The sequence below is a fragment of the Glycine max genome, chromosome 11 (assembly GCF_000004515.6).
Source record: "Glycine max cultivar Williams 82 chromosome 11, Glycine_max_v4.0, whole genome shotgun sequence".
In the NCBI taxonomy this organism is placed as follows: domain Eukaryota; kingdom Viridiplantae; phylum Streptophyta; class Magnoliopsida; order Fabales; family Fabaceae; genus Glycine; species Glycine max.
Genome location: NC_038247.2, coordinates 16,535,935 through 16,557,934, shown reverse-complemented (window position 1 = coordinate 16,557,934; position 22,000 = coordinate 16,535,935). Strand labels below are relative to the sequence as shown.

At 33.5% G+C, this 22,000-nt stretch overlaps 1 protein-coding gene across 6 annotated transcripts; it reads right to left on the bottom strand.

Moving 5' to 3' along the window:
• Window positions 1-1,802: 1,802 nt before the first annotated feature.
• Window positions 1,803-20,246, bottom strand: LOC100803274 (syndetin). 6 transcript variants are annotated; one of them, XM_006591035.4, is made up of 25 exons: window positions 19,683-20,246; window positions 18,178-18,345; window positions 17,186-17,260; window positions 16,498-16,576; window positions 14,592-14,656; window positions 14,420-14,509; window positions 14,105-14,194; window positions 13,881-13,967; window positions 13,653-13,736; window positions 13,276-13,395; window positions 12,872-12,900; window positions 12,643-12,775; window positions 11,616-12,161; window positions 10,359-10,900; window positions 10,193-10,256; window positions 9,951-10,053; window positions 9,681-9,853; window positions 5,747-5,872; window positions 4,787-4,857; window positions 4,089-4,151; window positions 3,286-3,358; window positions 2,997-3,116; window positions 2,412-2,489; window positions 2,199-2,249; window positions 1,803-2,119 (listed from the first exon to the last, which is right to left on the bottom strand). In XM_006591035.4, exons 1-25 carry the CDS (start codon window positions 19,923-19,925, stop codon window positions 2,018-2,020), a joined length of 3,375 nt encoding a protein of 1,124 aa, XP_006591098.1. In that variant the 5' UTR covers window positions 19,926-20,246; the 3' UTR covers window positions 1,803-2,017. The 6 variants fall into 6 exon arrangements, 4 of the variants coding, with proteins under 4 accessions (XP_006591098.1, XP_040862948.1, XP_040862949.1 ...); XM_041007014.1 differs by lacking the exons at window positions 18,178-18,345; window positions 19,683-20,246 and adding an exon at window positions 17,932-18,167; XM_041007015.1 differs by lacking the exons at window positions 18,178-18,345; window positions 19,683-20,246 and adding an exon at window positions 17,932-18,167 and having other exon boundaries at window positions 14,592-14,651.
• Between the last annotated feature and the right edge of the window lie 1,754 nt (window positions 20,247-22,000).

The window sequence follows — 22,000 nt, the reverse complement described above, 5'->3', positions numbered from 1 at the left end:
CCTATGGGCCACAAATTCATCTGCTTATTATCTTTTGTTCCTTTTCAGTGGTAAGTGGCAAAATTTCTTGAAGAAGGATAGAACACCCAAACCCATCTATTGTGAAAATGACAAGATCAATTAGAGAGTGTCTACTCAGAGTGTCGGAGTGCGTTGGGTGTGTTTATATTTACATTATTTATTTTTTATGGAATTAGAGACCGTTTCGCATTAACAACATGAGTGGGCGTAATCACACTGTCACTCACTTGGCGTAGAAACTGGAGTCAACAAGCAACCTATAACACAATGAAGCAGAGAACAACAATAACTCCATGTGTATTAATTTATTTTTTGAAAAACCAATCTGATAAATTCATAAATGATGTTGCGGTTTAAAGAGAGTATCAACGTTTTAGAAAATAAATCAATAACAAAAATGTGTTTAGAATGGTGTTTTTGTTAACTTTCCTCCTTTATTTGCTGTTGATTATGCAGTGTCATTCTTTTAAATGGCACAATCATATTTCTGTTTCGGTTTCCTTTCTAAATAAGAAACACAAAATTTCTTGTGATCGGATTTGTCTTGGAATATATAGTATGCTCTTTCAAAACATAACGCTAATGTCTCTTGCACAAACATATATTCTCTATGATGGAAAGGTGGAAAATGGTGTTTTACGCAAAGCCCAATTTAATAATACTCTTCTTTAAAAAAAAATACTCTTATGATCACGTCAAAAAAAAAAATATTCTTGTGATAATATGAAATTAATATTAATACAATAATTGTCAAAAATGATAGCAAATTATTATAAAAAAAAATTAGAAATCAATTTGTTCACAAACATGAGTTGCAATGGAATATGATACTAAATTTACTAGTACATCCAACCAAATGAATAAAGACTTTATCTTTATTGATTTTCCTTGTTTTATAATTTAGCATATATTTAAATTGACATTTTATTTCACCAAAAAATGATATTTTAGAAGAAGAAAAAAACACTTTTGAGATTTTAAAAATATGGTTTTAAATATGCTGGAATAAACATATATCCAATGCAAAAAGTTGATTTGTAAACTAAAAATATTGATTTTAAGTTTCGATTGTTGATCTGAGTATCATGTTCTTGAAAGATATCCTATCAACTGGTATAAGTATTCAAGCTTCTAGGTTTAATTATTTATTTAATCTTTATATCTTCTTTTTTTTTAGTTTTGGTCCTTATATCTAAAAACTAGACGTTTCGGTCTCCATATTTGCGGTTTTAATTTCATTTCAGTTCTTGTTGTTAATTGTTAAGTATCTTAACTATTAACTTTATTAACTAACACCACCATATCCCAGCAACCATTGGGTTTATTCTACTGACCTAGAAAAATATCATGATATCCAATGTTAAAATTGAAAAATGTTAGCGCCACTCTTCAAGTTCAAGTTGAAGTTTGTTAAAAACCATCAATTTTGTTGGATTACACTTACCATTAATGATTCTATTTCCTAATTTAAATATGAGATCCACCAAAATTAATGATTTTCAACCAATTTCAGCCAATCAAAGAAAATATTGGAAAGAGCGTCAAGCATTCCTCATTAAAATTACCACAATGGATTCTCTCATGTTGTGTTTCTACTTCAATATATCTCTCTTCAATCTTTATAGACATTAAATAAGTAGGACTCTTAAAATTTTTGAATATTTAGAAACTAAAAGATAAATACAAAATTTTGATATGATAATTCATTCCCTCACGAGTTATGTTAATCAAGGAGAGGGAATAACCGATCAGTTACCTGAATAACATGATAAAAAAAATTATAAGGTAAAATTATAGTACAATTACAGCTTATTTTCAAAGGACTATCTACAAGACACCAACGCACAGATTTGGAAAATACTCCATAATTAATAGGGGATCAAATGCCAAGCAATATACACTACCTTTACACGAAGCTCTGCCAAAAAAGAAAGACAAAGGGGAAAAAGAGCAGAAGATTCTATTTGCCTGACTTGATACACAACAAAAGACATGCTCATTCAATCTTTTCTAGTATGTCCAACCTGGTTTTCCTCTTCCAACCTTTCATAGTGGCAACAAGGTTGACCAGTCCAACAACCTGGCTTTTACTGTATTCCTGCAAGAGTTAGGATGCTTGGTTAAGACCTCTGTGCAATCAGATGTGTGACGATACAGTGGTAGGGGGATATTCTTACCGGGTGTGCTCGTGCCCAGTGCACATATTCTGTCTCGGGAAGGTAGTAAGCCTGGTTTAAAAGTCCAAGATGTGTATTTTAGTAATAAAATGTAAATGTATTGCATACAATGGAAGTTTCAAACATGAGAGATCCCAATTTATACAACAGGTTGGGCAGACCCAACTAATTCTGCCCTGTGACAAAATTCATCTGTATTTGCAAACAATTTACCTTGATGAAAGTCTCAACCATTTGTAGCTTGGGCTTCACATTCAGCGACACAAAATGGTGTAACCCATTGATCAAAACCTGGAATGTGGAAAGACACAAATCCAACCTCAGCATATAAAAACTAAAAGAGAATAACTGAAGGGGCAAGAATGTTGATCAGTTTATTGATCATTGTCTGCAACTCTGTGTTACATAAGAATTCATATTTATCCCATAACATATTCGACACTTTTAAGATATGATTGCTATTAAGGTCTCTTCGTACCCCATTGTCCAGAGGCTCTTCGCTATGCGAAGGTATGGGGGAGGGATGTTGTACGCAGCCTTACCCTTGCATATGCAAAGAGGCTGTTTCCGGATTCGAACCCATGACATGATTGCTATTAAGGTCTGAAATTAAAATTCATTTGAAAGCAGAATGTTGACAAGTAATTTAAACAATGGTAAAATTTGTTATTACATAATTTAATAGTTGATTAAGATTAAACCAGGTTTGCCATAACTATTAATATATTAATCTACCATATGAACTTCAAATCCAAACTATTGAAAGCACTAAAAATTGATCATGGCTTCAGAAATAACCTGCAGATCTAATGACATAAGGGCCCGTCCTTCATCACTACATCTCTTCACCCGTGAAAGTCCTTCAACAAGAGTTTCCGCCACAATTTCAAGCCCATAATCCAATAATAGGTCTTGAACCTACACATACAGAAGCAGAAATAGCAAAACAAAAGTCATGTTTAAACATTAAGAATTTATATCCTTTTCAACAATATAAAAAGTCAACATTTCAAATATATATTCATGGAATAAGTTGATTTGCATGTGCTTGACAAGTGTGTCTCAAGATAATGAGTAACAACAATACCTCTTTACGAATTCCTCCATGAGCAAGTCGTGTTTTATAGTGCTTAAACTCCCCCAGCATCAAATCAACATATCTATCAATACAATCTACACAAGTCAGAAGTGCGGAAAGAATGCAGCTTATTTCCAAGATAAAAATTCTGACAAAAAAGAAACATTTAACTCCCTGTCTATAGTTATGGTTGCAGTTCAATAACACTTACAACAACAACCAAGCATTATACTATTTGGCCCAAGGACTCGGATATCAAAGTCTTTTATGAGATAAAAGAACATTTGGTGTCATTAAAATCATTCACTAGTATTCATAATTGTATGTCCTCATCAGGAATAAAACCATGTGCTTTCACTCGACAACTTAAGTTTTTGGGATGACCGGTTCATGACATGGTATCAAAGCCTCTAGGACAAAGTTAACTAAAGTTTGATCCTTGTTGCCCTCATTATCTAACAAAAAGTTAAAATTATGGCACAAGGTAGGTGGCTTGTGCATTCACCGAAAGGGATCTTACATGATGGGATGTGTTAGATATAAAACCTTTTCTGTTTTCACCTAACATAAGTTTTTAGAAAGGTAGTTTGCAAAATTCATTCACATACACAAAAAAGCGAGTGTTCATACTCAAGAACATCGTTAAAACAATATCCTAATAGTGCAGATAATTTTTACAAGTACATGTAATGTGTGCTATAAGTTGTTTACCTAGCAACTACCTATACTTAATGTAACCAACTACAAGCAATACAAAGGAAAAAAAAAAAAGACTTAGAATTCAAATATAAAGACGATCCAAAAATACAAACCCATTATGCTCCATGCCAAGCTCTTTTACTTCCCATTTACAATTGGCAACACGTTCAACATATCTGCAAAAGAATGAATAAAAATTAAAAGAACAATTAAATTTAAACTAGTTACAACGACCTTCCAATATGTAAACATTCAAAATTAGGTTGAAATTTTGTTTCTACAACTCAAACAGATTGTGCTGGTTAAGAGACCCAAAATAAGACCCAGGCTTACAAATAAACACAAGCATAAAAAATAACATAATTTTGTGATAATTTCAAAGCACACCTGTCACCAGATACAATCCTTTCATTGTACTTGGCAACACAGTTTTGAGATCTTTAAACTATATTACAAAATATTTTTTACTTCAAAACATTTTTTAAAAAATATCCCTTAAAATTGAAGGAATCCTAAATATGAAGTTGAATTATTGATATATCTCACATAATAAAAATAGATTATCACTAAATATATTTGGCTCTTTTTTTTATTTTCGGCACCAAAAATTTGTAGTTCAAACCATGCAATAGAAAAATATTTATAAATTAAACTCATTTTGGTATAATATAGTTTCCCTTCTCAAATGGTTTGATCAAAAGAAAAGGACCCAGATCGTGGATGTAAATTTGATAGTACAGAAGTCATATATATTAGCAACACTTCCAAAGCAACCTTGTAGACTTCTAGCTAGGTATACATTTTGTCTTACCCATTAATGTGCAACAGTAGTCTCACTGTAGTCCGATGAACATGTTCTGTAAGATCTGGTACAGCATCCACCTAAAGGAATCCTTACGTATTAAAGATTGTTGTTATCCATACTTACTTTTTCACATAAAAAAAATGTAAAAACAATTGAATCAAGTAGAAATAAACTATAAATAAAAATATATATCCTAAAAATCCAACCCAAACATTTTTTTTATCTGCGAAAAAACAATTTTATTGCATTGGGTTGGGTACAAGGGGTACCCTACCCTTGAACAAAAGAAATTTCACTTGCTTACACAATAAATGTTTTAGCAAGCAAACATAAGCATCCAATAAGAAGACTTTAATAAAAGGGGGTTCTCTACAATGTCACGGGGCCAGAACTGCAGGAAAGTGCTTAGAGGGGCAACCTCAATACCCTTAGTGAGGATTGGTCTCATTTCCAAAGGATAAGAGAAAACCTCATAAAACAAAACAAAACAAAAAAGGAGAAGGGGAGGGGTGAGTTTAATGAGCGCTGCTTTCTCACTCCTCCTAAGCCAACATTGCATGCACTCTCAGATGTATGCATTGTTACTCCTATGAGCATAATAAGGCCCTCCAAAAATGTAATTTTTTACAATGAAATTCTATTCTAGTATCATGTTAGGTAAAGAGAGCATTGAAAAGAGGAGAAAGGTAGCAGACTAGCCCCCAGTTTAGCTACATAGCATTGGTCCATTTCCATTACCTTCCTTCCCATTCCTCACTACCAAACAAAGTTCAGACATGAAGCACAGTAAATATTAACATTAGAAGGCAGGATTTCAACTTTATCTAATCCATAACATTTCAAATCTTCATCAATGTCAAATTCCATAATGTCAACAAAGAAGCCTTGAAAGATCTGTCAACATCTATTTCCAGTTTTCCACAATAGGTTAACCCACTGTACATTAAATATTAAGATTCCACATACCAGATGAACATAGAAATCCTCAAGTATAGTTGAATTACTTTGCAAGAGCATTGATTGGAGATGAGCTTTAGATCTATTCAGTATTCGAGCAACAAGAGATATAGTGTCAACAGCCACACATCTTTCCTGAAACATTAAAAAGATTTTATAGAGACATAAACATATCTTTCACAGCTTCCTCCTTGATTCAAAATCTTTTTAATGAGACATAAATGAAGAAAATATCTTTACAAGCCACCACGGAGTACAACAACAACAAAGTCTTATTCCACTAGGTGAGGTCAGCTACATGGATCACAAACATCATTTGGCACGATTAAAAACCACCACGGAGTACAACAAGATAAATTAATATAAGAAAGGGGGGAAAAGATTCCTTCATAAAAAAAAGTCATTGATAAGCTAACCGATGTAGTTGGAGAGCCCACAGCCTCAAACCCCACACTAGATTCCCATACTTCCAATGTGAAACTATCAATAACATCCCACCACGCTCATCCGCAGCCCCAGCACACACATGGACTGGCTGTGCAGTAGTCCTAACTCCTAAGACTAGTCCCGAGTGAACACTGCAAGGCCAATGTCACCACCAATGTCCCTCATTTGCAGCTGAGAGACATGGTAGAAAGCTCTTATACCAATTGATAAGAACATTAGGAGAACCACACCACAAGCTATTCATTCTAGTTGGAGAGCTTGGACCTTGTATACCCACACTAAAATCACATCCTTCCAATGTGAGACACAAGTCCCATACCTTCCAATCGGATCCTAACATTCAACGCAAATTGCAACATCTCTTTTCTAATATGTTGTCAACATTGAGTTTGGACGAGGAGTGTAGGATCGTAACACGAATCATAAGTTTCAACTAAAATGCAAAATTATATTTAAACAAACACACACATATATGATATATGCACAAAAAATAAGAGATAAGAAACCTAACAATACAGCAACCTAACAACACAACATGCAGCAAAACCACAACCAGAGAAGAAACGAGATGCAGGCAAACAGCAACAAAGAAGCAAAAGGGAAGAGAGTGAAGCAACAATATTGAGCAGAGAGGAAAGATTGTGTTGTCAGTTAGGAAAGAGAAGGACAGCAAAGGTTAGAAAAGGGTTGGGCACCGAGGAAGAGAGGAGGAACCCGAACCCAAAAAGAATAGATTATGGCTTAGGCACAGCAATTAGGAGTAGGACAAGAAATATGCAGAAATTGAGTTTTTTGTGTAAAGGTTGCATTTTATCCTCTAAACTTCCTGTTGTGATACATTTCATAATTAGCACAGATTTGATTTTTTTTTATTTGTACAAATTTTGTTCCATTTTATTCCTTTCCTTAATTAGGTCGCTGGCAGCTTATAAATAAGTCTTGTATTCACTCTTTGAAAGATAGAATTACAATAATATTCAGATTATTATCTTTCAAGTTGGTATCAGAGCCTCCGATCCAAGGGGCTCTGCTTCTGCATTCTTCTAGGCAGCCTTCATTGCTACAATTGATACTGCTCAGTGCTCAGTCAATGCGTATACCACTGGTCGCCGTTCGACGCCGTCCTCCGCCATCAGCCATCTTCTGCCGTTGTCATTGGAACGTCTATGAGCCTTTATGAACCCTTTCAGTAAGACATCTAGCTCTTGTTCCCTAACCATGGCTGGTAAGAGTTCTAGCTTCCTATCCTTTAATGCTTCTACTGAAAATATCTAGATTATAGACTCTAGTGCTACTGATCATATGACACCTCACTCTTCTTATTTTTCATCCTACACCTTTTTAACTGGTAACCAACACATCACTGTTTCTAATGGTTCTCATACCCCCATTACTAGTTGTGGTAACATTCAACTTCAATCTTCCCTTCATTTGAACAATGTGCTCCATGTTCCCAAACTATCTAATAACCTCTTGTCTATTCATAAAATCACCCTGGACTTAAACTGTTATGTGACATTTTTCCACTCCCATTGTGTTTTCCAGGATATTGCCACGGGGAGGACGATTGGAATTGCTAAAAAGCAGGGCGGGTTATACTACTTACAGCATGAGGACAATAAAGAGTGTACCAGACAGAAGGCTCTCACTTCCAATCATCAAACAAGTTCAGAACCTTGGTCATCCTCCCCACTATGGCTTCAGCACAGGCGTCTGGGTCATCCTCCGTTTAGTGTCCTTAAGTCTTTATTTCCTTTTTTGTTTACAAAAAGGTCAGTCGAGTCTTTTCATTGTGATGTTTGTAGTTTGCTAAACACCATCGAACAACTTTTCTTCCCAGTACCAATAAAAGTTCTAAACCTTTTGATCTTGTTCATTCGGATGTGTGGGGACGTGCACCCATTAGTAATATTTCTGGTGCAAAGTGGTTTGTTTCTTTTATTGATGACTGCACTCGAGTTACCTGGACATTTCTCATGAAAGACAAATCTGAAGTTTTCCAATTGTTTGTAAACTTTTACCATATAATTCAAACACAATTTGGGAGCCTGATTAAAAGATTGTGTTCTGATAATGGGAGAGAGTATGTGAATCAAAACCTTTCCAATTTCCTCAAAGATAATGGTGTTGTTCATGAGTTAACTTGTGTGGACACCCCTCAACAAAATGGGGTTGCAGAAAGGAAAATTTGACATCTCCTTGAGGTTGCTAGAGCTTTACTCTTCCAAATGTCTATTACTAAGTCTTACTGGGGGGAAACTGTTCTAACCGCTACTTACTTGATAAATAGGTTACCTTCTCATGTTTTAAATGGTGTTAGTCCTACTCAACTCATGACCACATTTTATCCGTCTGTTTACAATACCAGAGACTTGTAGGAAAACTTATCTACTTATCCCACACCAGGCCTAATATAGCCTATGCAGTTGGTGTGGTTAGTCAATTCTTGCATGACCTAAGAGAGAGATATGTGCAGGCAGTAAATAGGATCATTCAATACTTGAAGTCTTCTCCAGGAAAGGGGTTGTTGTTTAAAAAGGAGAAAAATTTATCCATGAAAGTATATACTGATGTTGACTATACAGGATCAATTGTTGATAAGAGATTTACCACAAGATATTGTATGTTCTTGGGTGGAAATTTAGTAACGTGGAGGAGTAAGAAGCAAAATGTGGTTGCAAGATCAAGGGCAGAAGCAGAATTTAGAGCTATGGCTCAAGGTGTTTGTGAGTTGTTATGGATGAAGATCATACTTGATGACCTCAAAATAAAATATGAAGCTACTATGGGACTAGTTTGTGATAATAAGTCCCCCATCAGCATTGAACACAATCCAATTCAACATGATTGAACAAAGCACATAGAGATCGATCAACATTTCATTAAGGAGAAATTGGACAGTGGTCATATAGCCACCGAATACATCCCTTCAAAGCTTCAGCTGGCAAATATGTTCACCAAGGGACTTCCCACGGAGCAGCTTCAAGACCTTACTTGCCAGCTGGGAATGATAGATATACATTCACTAGCTTGAGAGGGAGTGATGTGATGCATTCCATAATTAGCACAGATTTTATTCTGTAATTAGTATAGATTTGATTTTTTTTTATTTGTACAGATTTTGTTCCATTTTATTTCTTTCCTTAATTAGGTCACTGGCAGCTTATAAATAAGTCTTGTATTCACTCTTTAAAAGATAGAATTACAATAATATTCAGATTATTATCTTTCAAGTCTTCCCTCAGTTTAGAGAAGCCAAATCCAAATATCTGCTCAACCAAAGTATAGTGTTATTTCTGGGCCAAATTACAGAAAACAATAACTCCCACTTCATATCCTTAAGGAATTTTCTAAAAAATAATCAACAATGTCAAGCAGCTGATAAACAGTGAAAGAAAATTATAGCATATGGCATCATAATTCTAGTCATTTGGAAGAAAAAAATTACAAAGCATGTGAGAACTGTTTTTTCCCAAAATGAACTTCACACAAATACCTTCAGACCCAAAGAAGTCCCTGAGGAGTGACCATAATTTGTATTGGGAGGGTGTGTAGGTGTCAACTCAGCATGTACAAATGGTGAACTCAAAGATGTTGGTGACGATGATTGAGACTTAATCCACTCTTCACAATCTTGGTTTACTCTGGATAAAGCTGTTCTCAGGCGATCTGCATGTCATAATTGGACTCAATCACTAATGATTAATCAACTCAAAATTGGATTTTGCAACCAACATTTGAGAATCTAATACGTTATGTCACTTACAGTTAAGAGAGCTAGAAGTGCCTTTTCCAGTTGAACTAGCGTTTTGCTGACCAAATGTTTCATATATAAAATAGAAAAAAAATCCAAACAATTGGCATACTCCCTGCATCAATATACTGAATCAGGAAAAAGGAATTTAGAGAGGAAAAAAAAGCACCACCATGCTTGTATGTGTAACCTGTAAAGAAAAGGCGGGAGGGTGGGTAATGTACAGCAAGTCATTTAAAGGAAGAAATGCCTACCTTGAAGAACTCAACATTTACCACTTCCAATTTCTGCATAAGCCTTGCATATTTATCCATAGACCTTACATTTTAAGACATGCAATATCTCATTAAATCCAGTAATAATAAAACTATATGGTGGAAGGTAATCGGTTCTTCTAATACAAAATGTAAAGCAACTCACTTTAATAGACAGAGAGAAGATCCAGTTTGTGTTGTATTCTCTTCGTCATTAACATGTGAAGAGAGAGCTCTTGAATGATGGGGTTTAGAACTTCGACTTGGTAGTTGACTATCTTCATCAATAAAGTCAGCAAGAAGATCCTCATTTTCATCTTCTGAAACAGAATTGGCACCATTCATTTGATTGATATCATTCTTTCTGGGTGTTTTATCGTCATGAAAATTATTGGTTGAACTTCCGTCAAATTCACCACAAACTGATCCATTAGGTTGCGAGTAACCACGACCTTCATTGGAGGTTGGTAATTTTTGCTGGAAAGGGTTTCCACTTTTAATCCAGTGAGAAAACCCATTCTTCCTTGCACCAGTGTGAACCATATTCACCGATTTAATGGAATGGACTGCACTGACATTAGTTGATTTACCACTGGATAAAGAAATCAACGGTGCTCCATCACCAATAAGTCCTGCAAAACTGATCATATGTACTGTTTCTGGGGGTAATTTTAGCCAAGTCTCTTTCTCCAAAACCATTTTTAGTGCCTAAAAAGAAAAAACAACAAATCTAATTTAATCATTTATCCAAGACATTGTCAGATGCATAGCTTGGCATATCAACAAGCCCAAACACCAACTTAGTGATTACATAGCTAATTATTCTGCATCACAAATTTTGAAAGCCGAGAAAAAAATGCAGTTAATTGATTAATTTATTCCCAGTCATGAATTATTTAGTTTTTGCATTTGCAATAGTTTCAGCAAATTAAAGCATTCTTAATTTTCCACACAATTATAACAGAGCAATTTCCATTTTCCAGTAGACAACAGAAAATCAACAGAATCACAAATGGCATAGCCAACATGTTAAATCGTGAAACAAAATAATATTGTGGATGTTTCTGGATCTAAACATTAAAAAAAATGTAATTTGGATTATCTTCTGCTACTAGTAAAATTAATTAGACAAGCACCCAATTAACAGATCTACAAATAAGAACATGTTAGACATCCCAACAAACACCTAGAGAGAACAACAGAAGTAAACAAGTTTAAAATTTATGGAACAAAATTATTACATTAAAATCTTATTGATAACCAGAACACCATCACCATCTTAGAGACACCATGCAGACATAGGAGGCAAGAAATCACATTGCATTTTACATGTACCAGACTCAAAGGAACTACATAAGAAATCACGATCAACATTATATGACTCTAACAACCATGAAGAATGAGAAGCCTTAAGGTCACTTACATGCACATTTTGTCGATGAAAAGCTATGAAATAGTTTTCACAAACAACCTTTAACTTCTGCCTAAATTCAACTGCTTCAATTCCACAAAAGGCTTCCCCAGTCAAAATAAAGACACCGAGGTCTTCATAATTTTTCAAGAATTGATGAATGCTAGCAGTACAGACTGCAGCAGAAGAAAGCAATACTGACACACGACTTGCAGTGAGATGCCACAGATTCCTGCGTCCTCTTTGAAGGGTCTGTGAAACAAATGTTGTAGCTTCTTTGCGAAGATGGTACCAAGGGGACTCAATGCTTGATGTTGCACTGTCCTCCTTTCCAGCCTCCTTAATTGTATCATGAAAATCACTATATGGTGAACCACTGGTTTCAGTCAGTGAGCTCTTTGTTGCAGATTCCTCCCTAGAAGATGAGCCATGTATTACATCTCTGGAACTGGACATAGAATTATTGCAGGCTCTTACATCTGAATCAACTTCCTGAGTCTCACCTGGACTACAGGAAATCTCTTCATTGCACTTATTTGAAGTTTGTGCTGCTGAGTCCTGTGATTAAAATCAACCATATGTATGAGCCTGAAAAACAAATATGAAACAACTATAGACACTGTAATCATGAATGTAGCTTTCTTCCCACTTCCCAGTCTCTAGATTGGATACATATTGAAATACTAGACGATTGTGAGAAGTGTACCCTATCACGAACTGGTGATTTACTCAACCCATCAAAACCAATTCAAGGATTTATCCAACTTACAAGTTAACTTGTTGAGTGAGAAGTGAGATCTTTTCAGGATCTTAAGAGGTTTAAAATTAGGGACTAAGCAATTGGGTGGAAAACTACAAATGACTTCTCTAACCATTGCAAAAACAAATAATTAAAAATTAAAAGCCAAGATTGACCCAATAGTAGTCCATGTGACTATGTTTGGGGTGTACAAGTCCACATGATTTGAATGCACAAAGCAGAAGGGAGGAAAGGCATAATGAATGGAAAGAATATATTTAAGAGGAACCGGAAGTTTACCTTTCTTTCTAGCTGGAATTCCATAATTTCATGGTATGAACACATAAGGTCAAACAAAACAGCCAATGTTCGTAATAAGCATTGCCTGAACTTTGAATCAGGTATTCGAAGGCATAAGTCGCTGTAAGTAAGCCTGGAATTGAAATGACAACTATGAAGCCAATCTAACATAAAAATACTCATACTAAACATTAAAGGATGATAAATATGCTTGCGGAAGAAAAAGTACCTACTATTTTGCGAAAGTCCCTCCTCATCCTACAAAAAAAAAAATCAACAACATACTAATTAATTGAGTCCTTTTATTTGGGTTGGCAGAGAGAAATTATAGTCCTTTAAATCAACTGAACTAATATTTAATGTGAATCCATTGCTACAATCAGTAATATTGTTTTGGGGCATCCAATATCAATAATTATGGGCAATTGTCCTACTACCCATTGCAAGGAATTAAGTGCTGTCAATCCTAATTTAATACAATGTCACCATAATTACAGATGAAAATTACATGGAATATTGAACAGACTCCACACTCAATTGGGGAAAATATGCTATTAACTCTCCCGCCTCCTAAATAAGTTCAGAATTGAGATAGTACTAAACATGAGTTAGGCAAGAAAATGTATTACATACCTCATGCACAATAGCCTTTAATACAGAGTGTGTTTCTGATATAACTTCTTGCATGAAGAAACTCTGTATCTTTTCAGCAAGACCGGCAGTATCCCCTATTAATGCATATGCATCAATTACCTGCACCACCTCTTTACGTTAACATCATTTAGAATATATTTCCAATAATACAATACCAAATATCTCCGCGTGCACACTACAGTGAGGACAACATATATCAAATATTGGTTTTTTTTTTGGGGGGGGGGGTTATAAAGAAAAAATGTATTAATAAAGGAGATATACAAATGGAAGAGAATAAGAAATACACAAACAAATCCAAGAAAGAATGGGGGAAAAACTAACCAAATAAAAAAACTAAGAACATAGACACTCACTGTTATATAGCCATCTTCCTTGAATTCTTGGCATACTCCCAATAAAAGAGCATCCAGCTTCTGTAAAGTTCTTCCCAGCCAAACCTGCATTAATAATACAATGAAGAAAACTTATGTGTTCAGGAATATGTTCAGGAACATAAGAACAGATCTAATTACTCCTAACATGCAAGGAAAATCTTAAGAATAAATCATCTTAATCCTTCCTAATAGTTATTCAAAATTCACCTCCACACCACGACTCATTTCTTGTATTGCTGAAAGCTCTGACAAACTATCTAAGATTTGCAAATACTCAGATAGGACTTGAAATGCCTGCATAATGATCAACACGAAAAATGAACATCTTAGAAGATGCCTAAGATCCAAAAAACAGAAAAAACAAAAATTAGAAACTTGATTAAGTTGTGAGTAATTGACCACAATCTGCATTTTAATATATAGAAGCTCACCTTCCAGTAATTCCCTTCTTCTACAAGGGATTCAAGTGTTGATGGCATGTCCAATGCACGTCGAAGTTCAGTCAAGGTTGGAAGCATGTCCTATGAATGGAAATAGATGAATTCACGAAATTACCACCACATGCTATTATGTATCCTAAACTAAACTACTTTATATACCCGATAACAACTTATGAATAAGAAGAAATCAATTTCTAAAATACACAATGAAATAAAATAAGATCATGAGAAAATGGGAAACAGCATAGACAGGCATACAAAAAACAAAAACATAAGGCTAGTTTGTACAAAAAGAGACAGAATTACCAGAAGAGCTTGTTTCTTTTTAGAATAAGAATTCACAATCAGATCTCTTGAAACCTCATTCATAGATGATGTCAAGTGTCTTCTTCCATTCTGCAAAGCATAAAAAAGAATGCAGTAAGAGCAAGATAGACAAAATAGTAAGTATCAGCTCCTTATTAGTTATGATGCTTACCATACAGATGACATTTGCAATTCTTAAGTCTTTTTCCAATTCTCTGACCAAATTCATCCCCTTCACTGGGCAAAAGTAAGTATCAGCTACTTATTCTAAAGCTTAAAAAAAAGGGAAGTTGGCAACTGCAGTAGAGTTGCATGAACCCAATTTCTCAATATCTCAATGAATTTAGACCAAAATTGTTTATTATTTAAATTTAAATTAGAATGGCACTGCTTTCTTCCAGATACATTTACTGATAAGGATACTAGAATTAGGATCTTAACATGATTTATAAGTCAACAAAAGCTTAATTTTTTTTAATTTTTATTGAGAAATTAATAATTATAAAGCAAATTACACTGACACCTTTGTGGTTTCTTCAAAATCCACCCCCTTTTTTACCTTTACAATAAACCCCCCTTACATGGTTACATAGTGTAATGTATTTCTTGGGTATTGAGAGCGTCAATGTCATATATTTCAAACAATTTAGGGGGTTACTGGAAGGGGGAAAAGGCGGCGTATAATGTAAATTTTGAAGAAACCACAAGGGGTATCAGTGTAATTTGCTCATAAAATAAGGCTTAAATATGAATTTAGTCCTTGTAAGTTTGTGTTTTTCCAATTTTGATTCTTTTTTTCATTTTAGTCCATGTAAGTTTGGGCTTTTTCAATTTTGGTCCATAAGTTTTTTTTGTTCATTTTAGTCCTTGTAAGTTTGCGCTTTTTCAATTTTAGTCTCTTTAAGATTCTAATTTTTCAATTTTTAATCTATTTAACTATAAGTTCCCGCTTTTAGGGACCAAAATTAGAAAAACATAAACTTACAAGGACTAAAAGTGAACAAAGAAAACTTACAGGGACCAAAACTAAAGAAGCACAAACTTACAGAGATTATAAATGCACAAAAAAAAACTAACAAGGACCAAAATTGAAAAAGCTCAAACTTACCGGTAGGTGTGTTCGTGGTTATAGGTCATCCGTGAACCCGAATTGACCCAAACCGATCCGAACAGTTTGGGTTGGGTCATTTATGTATTTGGGTCAAAACCGAATCAATCAAAAGCATTCATGTACGGGTTGGGTCACGGGTTTAGATTTATAGATCCGATCAAAATCGAACTGAACCGATCAAAAGTTTTAGAGTTGTTTGGTTTGTCCTTAAATCCTGCTAATATTGGGACTACTAGTATTGGAACTTCTTAAGATATTACTTTTAGGTACATTGTTATTCGTTTCCCATTTTTTTATATTTATTTTTTTCTGCCATGTTTATAATATTAATTGATCATATTTTGTTTATTTGTTTCAACAAATTTGGTTGCAACAAATTTGATTGTAGCAAAGCTTATTGCAAGAAATGAGTTTGTAGGAAATAGTATTGATTCAGACTATTATAGTAAATCTCGTTAAAAAAAATATTATTTGTATTAATCTATTTTAGAATATTATGTTGATGGTATTAAATTAATCAATTTTACTACTTTCAGACATTTAATAATACTATGTTAATTGTATTTGATATTTGGATGAATCATGATATAAAATAGTAGTTCTAAAAAAAAAGATCAAATTTAAATGGATAACCCGTTGACTCGAACCAAACCAAACCATTCATGAATGGATTGAGTTGGGTTGAGTTTCAAAAACAAATTGTGAAACGAACCGAACCAAACCGATCAAATTTGATTGGGTTAAGTCCTGAATTTAGCTAAAATCCCGCGAACACCCCTACTTACCAGGACTAAATTCATATCTAAGCCTAATAAAATGTTGCTCACGCAATTAAAAATTGACAACCTTGATATAAGCAAGTAAAAAACTGTGCACAGCAAAAAAAAAATATCCAACATGCATGAACTCATGTACTAATGCACAGAGTAGGTATAGTCGATTCTCTTAGTTCACCTCTTCAACTTACCCATCACTTCATGATGCTCCATAACATGGCGAGATAAACGCTCGGCTACTCTATCTAGTTGTGCCAATCTAAGGGCAGCCTACATGACAAAATCCAAGACCAAACATCTTAAATAAGAGTATTAATAACATGTAGCAGGATAATACAACCTAACTCAATCAATTAACAAGTTCAAACTGTTGAGATTATAATAAGATTTGTAACGACTTATCATTACGTTAAGATTTCAAGCTGACATGAGCTCATTTAATGGTTTGCAACCATTGCTTAAATTAGCAGTTCCTACAGCTGGCTGCCAAATCACACCACTCCAACAGAGGAATATTGTTTTGGAACCATTGCTCAATTGATAAGTAACTTAAAGCAAAAGCATTGGAGTTGCTCTTAAGTGCAAGAGATGACAATTAGCAATGAATGCAAGAGATGAGCATCAAAGCTAATAATATTTTGCTTTTAATAAATAAAGAGGAATCATGAAGATATATATGTCATCAGTTACAAGTGTAAAAATTAATCAGTTTCTACTTTCTTCTAAGCTAGTAAGTAATACAATGGATAGTTGGATACAAATATTTTTTGTTACATAGAAGAATGACTCAGCTGAGAACCTAAAGAAAATTTTACCTTTAAAGATAACAAAAAGTTAAAATATTTTCAACTGAGCAAGATTGAGAAACATGAACCACACCTGTTTTTCAAAATATGTTAGCTCGTTCTCTTCAACTGGAACGTGCTCTAAAACATGCCTAATTGGATCAAAGTCCTGCATAAAGGCATTCAAAAGAATCCATTCACCTCATAATTCAAGGCAATCAAATATGAATAAAATTTCATTGAAATGCAAACGTGACAGGAAATTTTCACAATGTTAGCATGGGGAATATTACGTGTATTACATGTGTACGAGACTATGAGGCTGAGAGGGAGTTAGTAAGTTAGTAACGGCTAGAGTTAGCTAGTTAAGCTCAGAAACATGTATACATTGATATCAATAATTACAGATTTTCACAGTTCCATTCTTTCAAGCCTTGAGTTCATAAGAGGGAACCAAAAAAATAGTTTTTCCTTTTTGTTTTCCTATAATCAGTAGAAACATGAAGACTTTAAAAATATAAAACTTGTTAAATAGTAGTATACTAATAAGAAGAAGCTGTTATAAGCAAAACTTGGCAAGAGGAGAAAAGAGTGGATAAATTGTGTCACTTCTGAAAATGAGCCAAAGGAAAAAAACAATTAAAAAAAAATACCCAAACAGAAGTTGTGATTACTAATGGATATGGATTCCCATTACCCAAGTTCAAGTTCTAAATAAAGGTATATTCAAATTTTCAAATATTAATTAAAAAAATCGAGGAAGAAATTCGAATATATAAAACTTCCTAATATGAAGTGTTATATCAATGATCTATCTAAGGATACAAAACTAATTCTTACTGAGAAGTTCTATGCTCTCAACTGTTAGCAACCATCTCAAGGTCTCCTGGTACAAGGACATATTTGGAAACTTCCAAAAGATAAAATTTTCAGCCATCTCTCAATAAACATAAACAAACAGAAAAGTGTCTCTCCAAATTGAGCAACAGAACCTCCATATGAAAATAGTTTCTGTCATTCAACACAAAGGAGGTTCCAAGAAAAATCAGTATGAAATTGAAACTGGAGTGATACAGCAAATAGCACCTCTTCATAGAATTCATCCTCCAGCTCCTCCACTACTTGGCCTTGAGGTCTGCTTCCATATATTGAACTTAGTTCTTCTGAACTTGATGAAAGACTGTATCTCTGATGAGGAGGTAACCCTGCAAGAGCACGAGCTACAGCCGCTGCAGCAGCAGCTCGAGCTGGAACCTGTTCAACAACATTTGTAAAACATGATAATATGACTCTAACTCAAACAAATAAGGAGTCACTACACGAATACTAACATGTGTATGAACATGAACAGCAGGACAACCACAGGGAACATTCACTGTTAGGTTGGCTGGTGGACTTAAGCATGAAATTACAAGATATATTCAAAAGGCTTGTAGACCACTACGTTATCAAGAATGCTGGATGATCAACTTTGTGAATAATAGCAACCATCTAGATTAACAAATTCCTCATCCCCGCTATTTAAGACTACTGCGTTATTAGGAGAAAAAGAATCCTCACAAGAGTTGATTGGCAGTGTAAGAGAGGATTATGCTTTGATTGCGAAGAGAGATATAGTCATCCAATAGAAAAGCTAGGACACAAATGTCAGTTCATAATTATGATTGTAATTTGTTGCCCACTAAGATTATTATAGCTACTGAGCTTAAAGATGAACCACATGAAAATAAGCCATACTCAAGATGCTATTCAAACTCGAAAACAATATATAATATATGTAAAACCACATCCTTATGACTGCAGTTTCTCATAGCAACTAATATTTGCAATTCTAATGAGAGCCCATTCTTTCAGTCACCCAATCTAATTCCTTTAGCAAATCACTTTCACATTTAACCTATAAATCTATTCCAGAATAGCAAATATAACTCTATCTTCACTTGTAATAATTCCCGTAAACAAAACTCACGAGTTTCCACTCGAGAAATCCTATATAATAAGCAACTTAAAAACAAATTATTCAGTACTCCCCATGGTTTTAAAAAATGGTCTGCAACCGCAATTGCAGCTGCAACGTCAAGGTCTTTTACTCACCGCGACCGCAGTTGCGGCCACATCAACTGCAATTTCCCCCAATATCAAGGATCGTGACAAAACTGCAACCGGGATTAATTTAAAACCATGGTATTCCCTACAGCCAAAAACATCTCAACATCTACGGCTTTTAGCAAGTCCTCTTACACAGCCAATATTCTCGACGAAATCCATCTCATGATTTAATTATTTTTCCAAATCAAGCTTGCCGCCGCCAATTCTATTATCAAAAAGTCTAGCTCAGTGTTAACTCGCAATCAGGTGGTAGGCGCACAGAAACGGTACAAATACATCATCAAATCCAAAACTCGCATCAAACGCATTAAAAGCAGCACAGTTAACGCTTCACCCTAGCTTAACTACAAACATACAATGCATTGCAACAATCCAATCGCACGGCATTATCTTTATGTAAAAACTAAAACCACACATCTAAAATTCCAAAAGCACACAATCAAATGGCGAGCGAGGCAATTGTGCGTGAAAATCGCGTTTACCTCGGGGCGATCAGAAACGGGAGGGAGCAATCCAAGAGATCTGGCGGACCTAACGGAACTCAAGATTTTTTCGCCGACCTTGGACAAATCCATTGCTCCTCCCTGGGAGAGCAAGAAGAACGGGAGCAAGAAGAAAACCCTAGAGCTCTCGATCCCTCCTCCTCCCTCGCTCAAATCGCCGTCGCCATTGAAAATGAAAGGATTCCCCAGCACGCTTCCAAAGGGAAACAAATTCGGCTGCATCGCAAACTTAAGACCCCGAGATCGAGCGGTGGCACTCGCGTTTCATAGTGAAACGACTGCGTTTTGCGCTCTCGCCGAGATCTTACGAGCGAGTGAATGGTGATTTAATTGCGTTGGAGACTTTCGGGGTTTACTTTTACTTCAGTGGCCACACACACAGCACTGGGCATGAACGCGATCGTTGTGTTGACGAAAAGCGGATTAGAAATTTGGGATGACTGGACTTTGCACGCATCTACTTTATTTGCTGTTTTACCAAAAAAATTTACGTATGGGATGGGATTTAGGATCAAAAACTTGGAAAGGACGACTTCTTAAATTTACGCCAATCTAATCAACTAATTTCCATCGAACCTACTTGTCTAAGCCTGCGAGTGATTAAGTAATTAAACAGTTAAATGCACATAATAAATATTCCTGATTAAAAGAGTCAATTCTTATTTATAACTTCCAAATTTGCAATTATGTTTATTTTTTTACAAAATTCAATTTATAATATTTTCTATTAATTATTTTTAATTAAAATACTCATAATTAAAAGAAATATATATATATATTAACAAACAAATTAAAAGAAAGGAAAATATTAATAACAATAATAATTTTTTAAAAATTATAAATTTTTTGTTATCAATTATTTTTGTTAGTTTTGATTGATTAAACATTTAAGTCTTATATAAGAATGGAAGAAGTAGTATGAAATAAGAGAAAACTTTCTACTTTTTTTCCTTCAAATATTGTCTTTCAAATTTAAATCTGTCAAAAAAATATTATTGTCTTTAAAAAAGTTTTAGTATTAAAATTATGCCTCAAAATTTTATTATTAAATTAATTTTGAAATTTATCTTTATAAATAATTAATATAATGATAAAAAATTAATTATTAATTTGATGACTAAAAGGTTTAAATGACAAAGGAATTTAAAGAATATTAGAATAATTTAATTACGATCACGTATAAAATTTAAGAGAATCAAATTAAGGATTTTATCTATAAATTAACGGGGTGATTTAAACAATACATAATGTAAGATAATTAATACTGTATAAAGGATACTTACTTATAACTGAATAAATTAACTGATAGTTAGTAGTTTTAAATGTGGATTCTTTTTTTTAGAATAATGTTAACACTTAATATACAATTATTCTTTAATATGTTTTTATGATAATATTCATACGAAGCCATAAATAATGATTAATTTTTTTTGAAATCATAAGAGCACACAAAACAAATATTTTATACACATAGTATGAATTTAAATCTTTAATATCTTGATTAAAGAACATAAATTACTATAATTTATATAATAAAAACTTTTTGTTACAATACTCAAAATAAGAATTTAATCATTCTTAATAAAAATATTTTTTTATGACAGATGCCTATATTATTTTATTAAAAAAATGTTACACGAAATTTTCTTTTGACCATTTATTTGTTTTGGTTCAAAATTTTCTTTGTTACTATTTGTGCATTACATGGAATGAAAATAACCACGTTTGCATTGGTGATGCAATTAATTAGATAATGAGTGAGTTTGTTTAATTTTTTTTAAAAAATAACTTTTAAAAAAGTATTTTTTTATATAAAGTGTTTTTTTAAGAATCAGATTAAATTTGCTTCTTAAAGTGAAAAAAAAAACTATTTTTTTAAGTATAAACAATTTAGACAAACACACTAAAAACACAAAAAGCTAATTATTTTAATAAAATATAAATGCTTATTTCACTAAACTATAATAATTTGTGTCCTGCATAGGTCTTAGGCTTAAAATTCATAAATTTTTATATTATTATAATTTTGAATATATTTGTAATGTATTTTTATTATATATATATATATATATATATATATATATATATATATATATATATATATATATATATATATATATATATATAAGGACATGTATGTTTAAAGTATATTCATAGCTATCCGTTACAAAATTAAAATAAAAAATAAATTTCAAACATATTATTATACTAAAATAAATACTTTTAAACATATATTTATACAAAAAATAAATAATTTAAAATTTTTATATTTATTCTAAAATTATATTATAACAACT

Coding starts and splice junctions, on each gene's coding strand:
- LOC100803274 (XM_006591035.4), bottom strand. CDS start 19,925: ATGCAGCCGAATTTGTTTCCCTTTGGAAGCGTGCTGGGGAATCCTTTC. Junction 14,510..14,591: donor TTGCAAATGTCATCTGTATG/GTAAGCATCATA, acceptor TATGCTTTGCAG/AATGGAAGAAGACACTTGAC. Junction 3,117..3,285: donor ATGGAGGAATTCGTAAAGAG/GTATTGTTGTTA, acceptor CTGTATGTGTAG/GTTCAAGACCTATTATTGGA.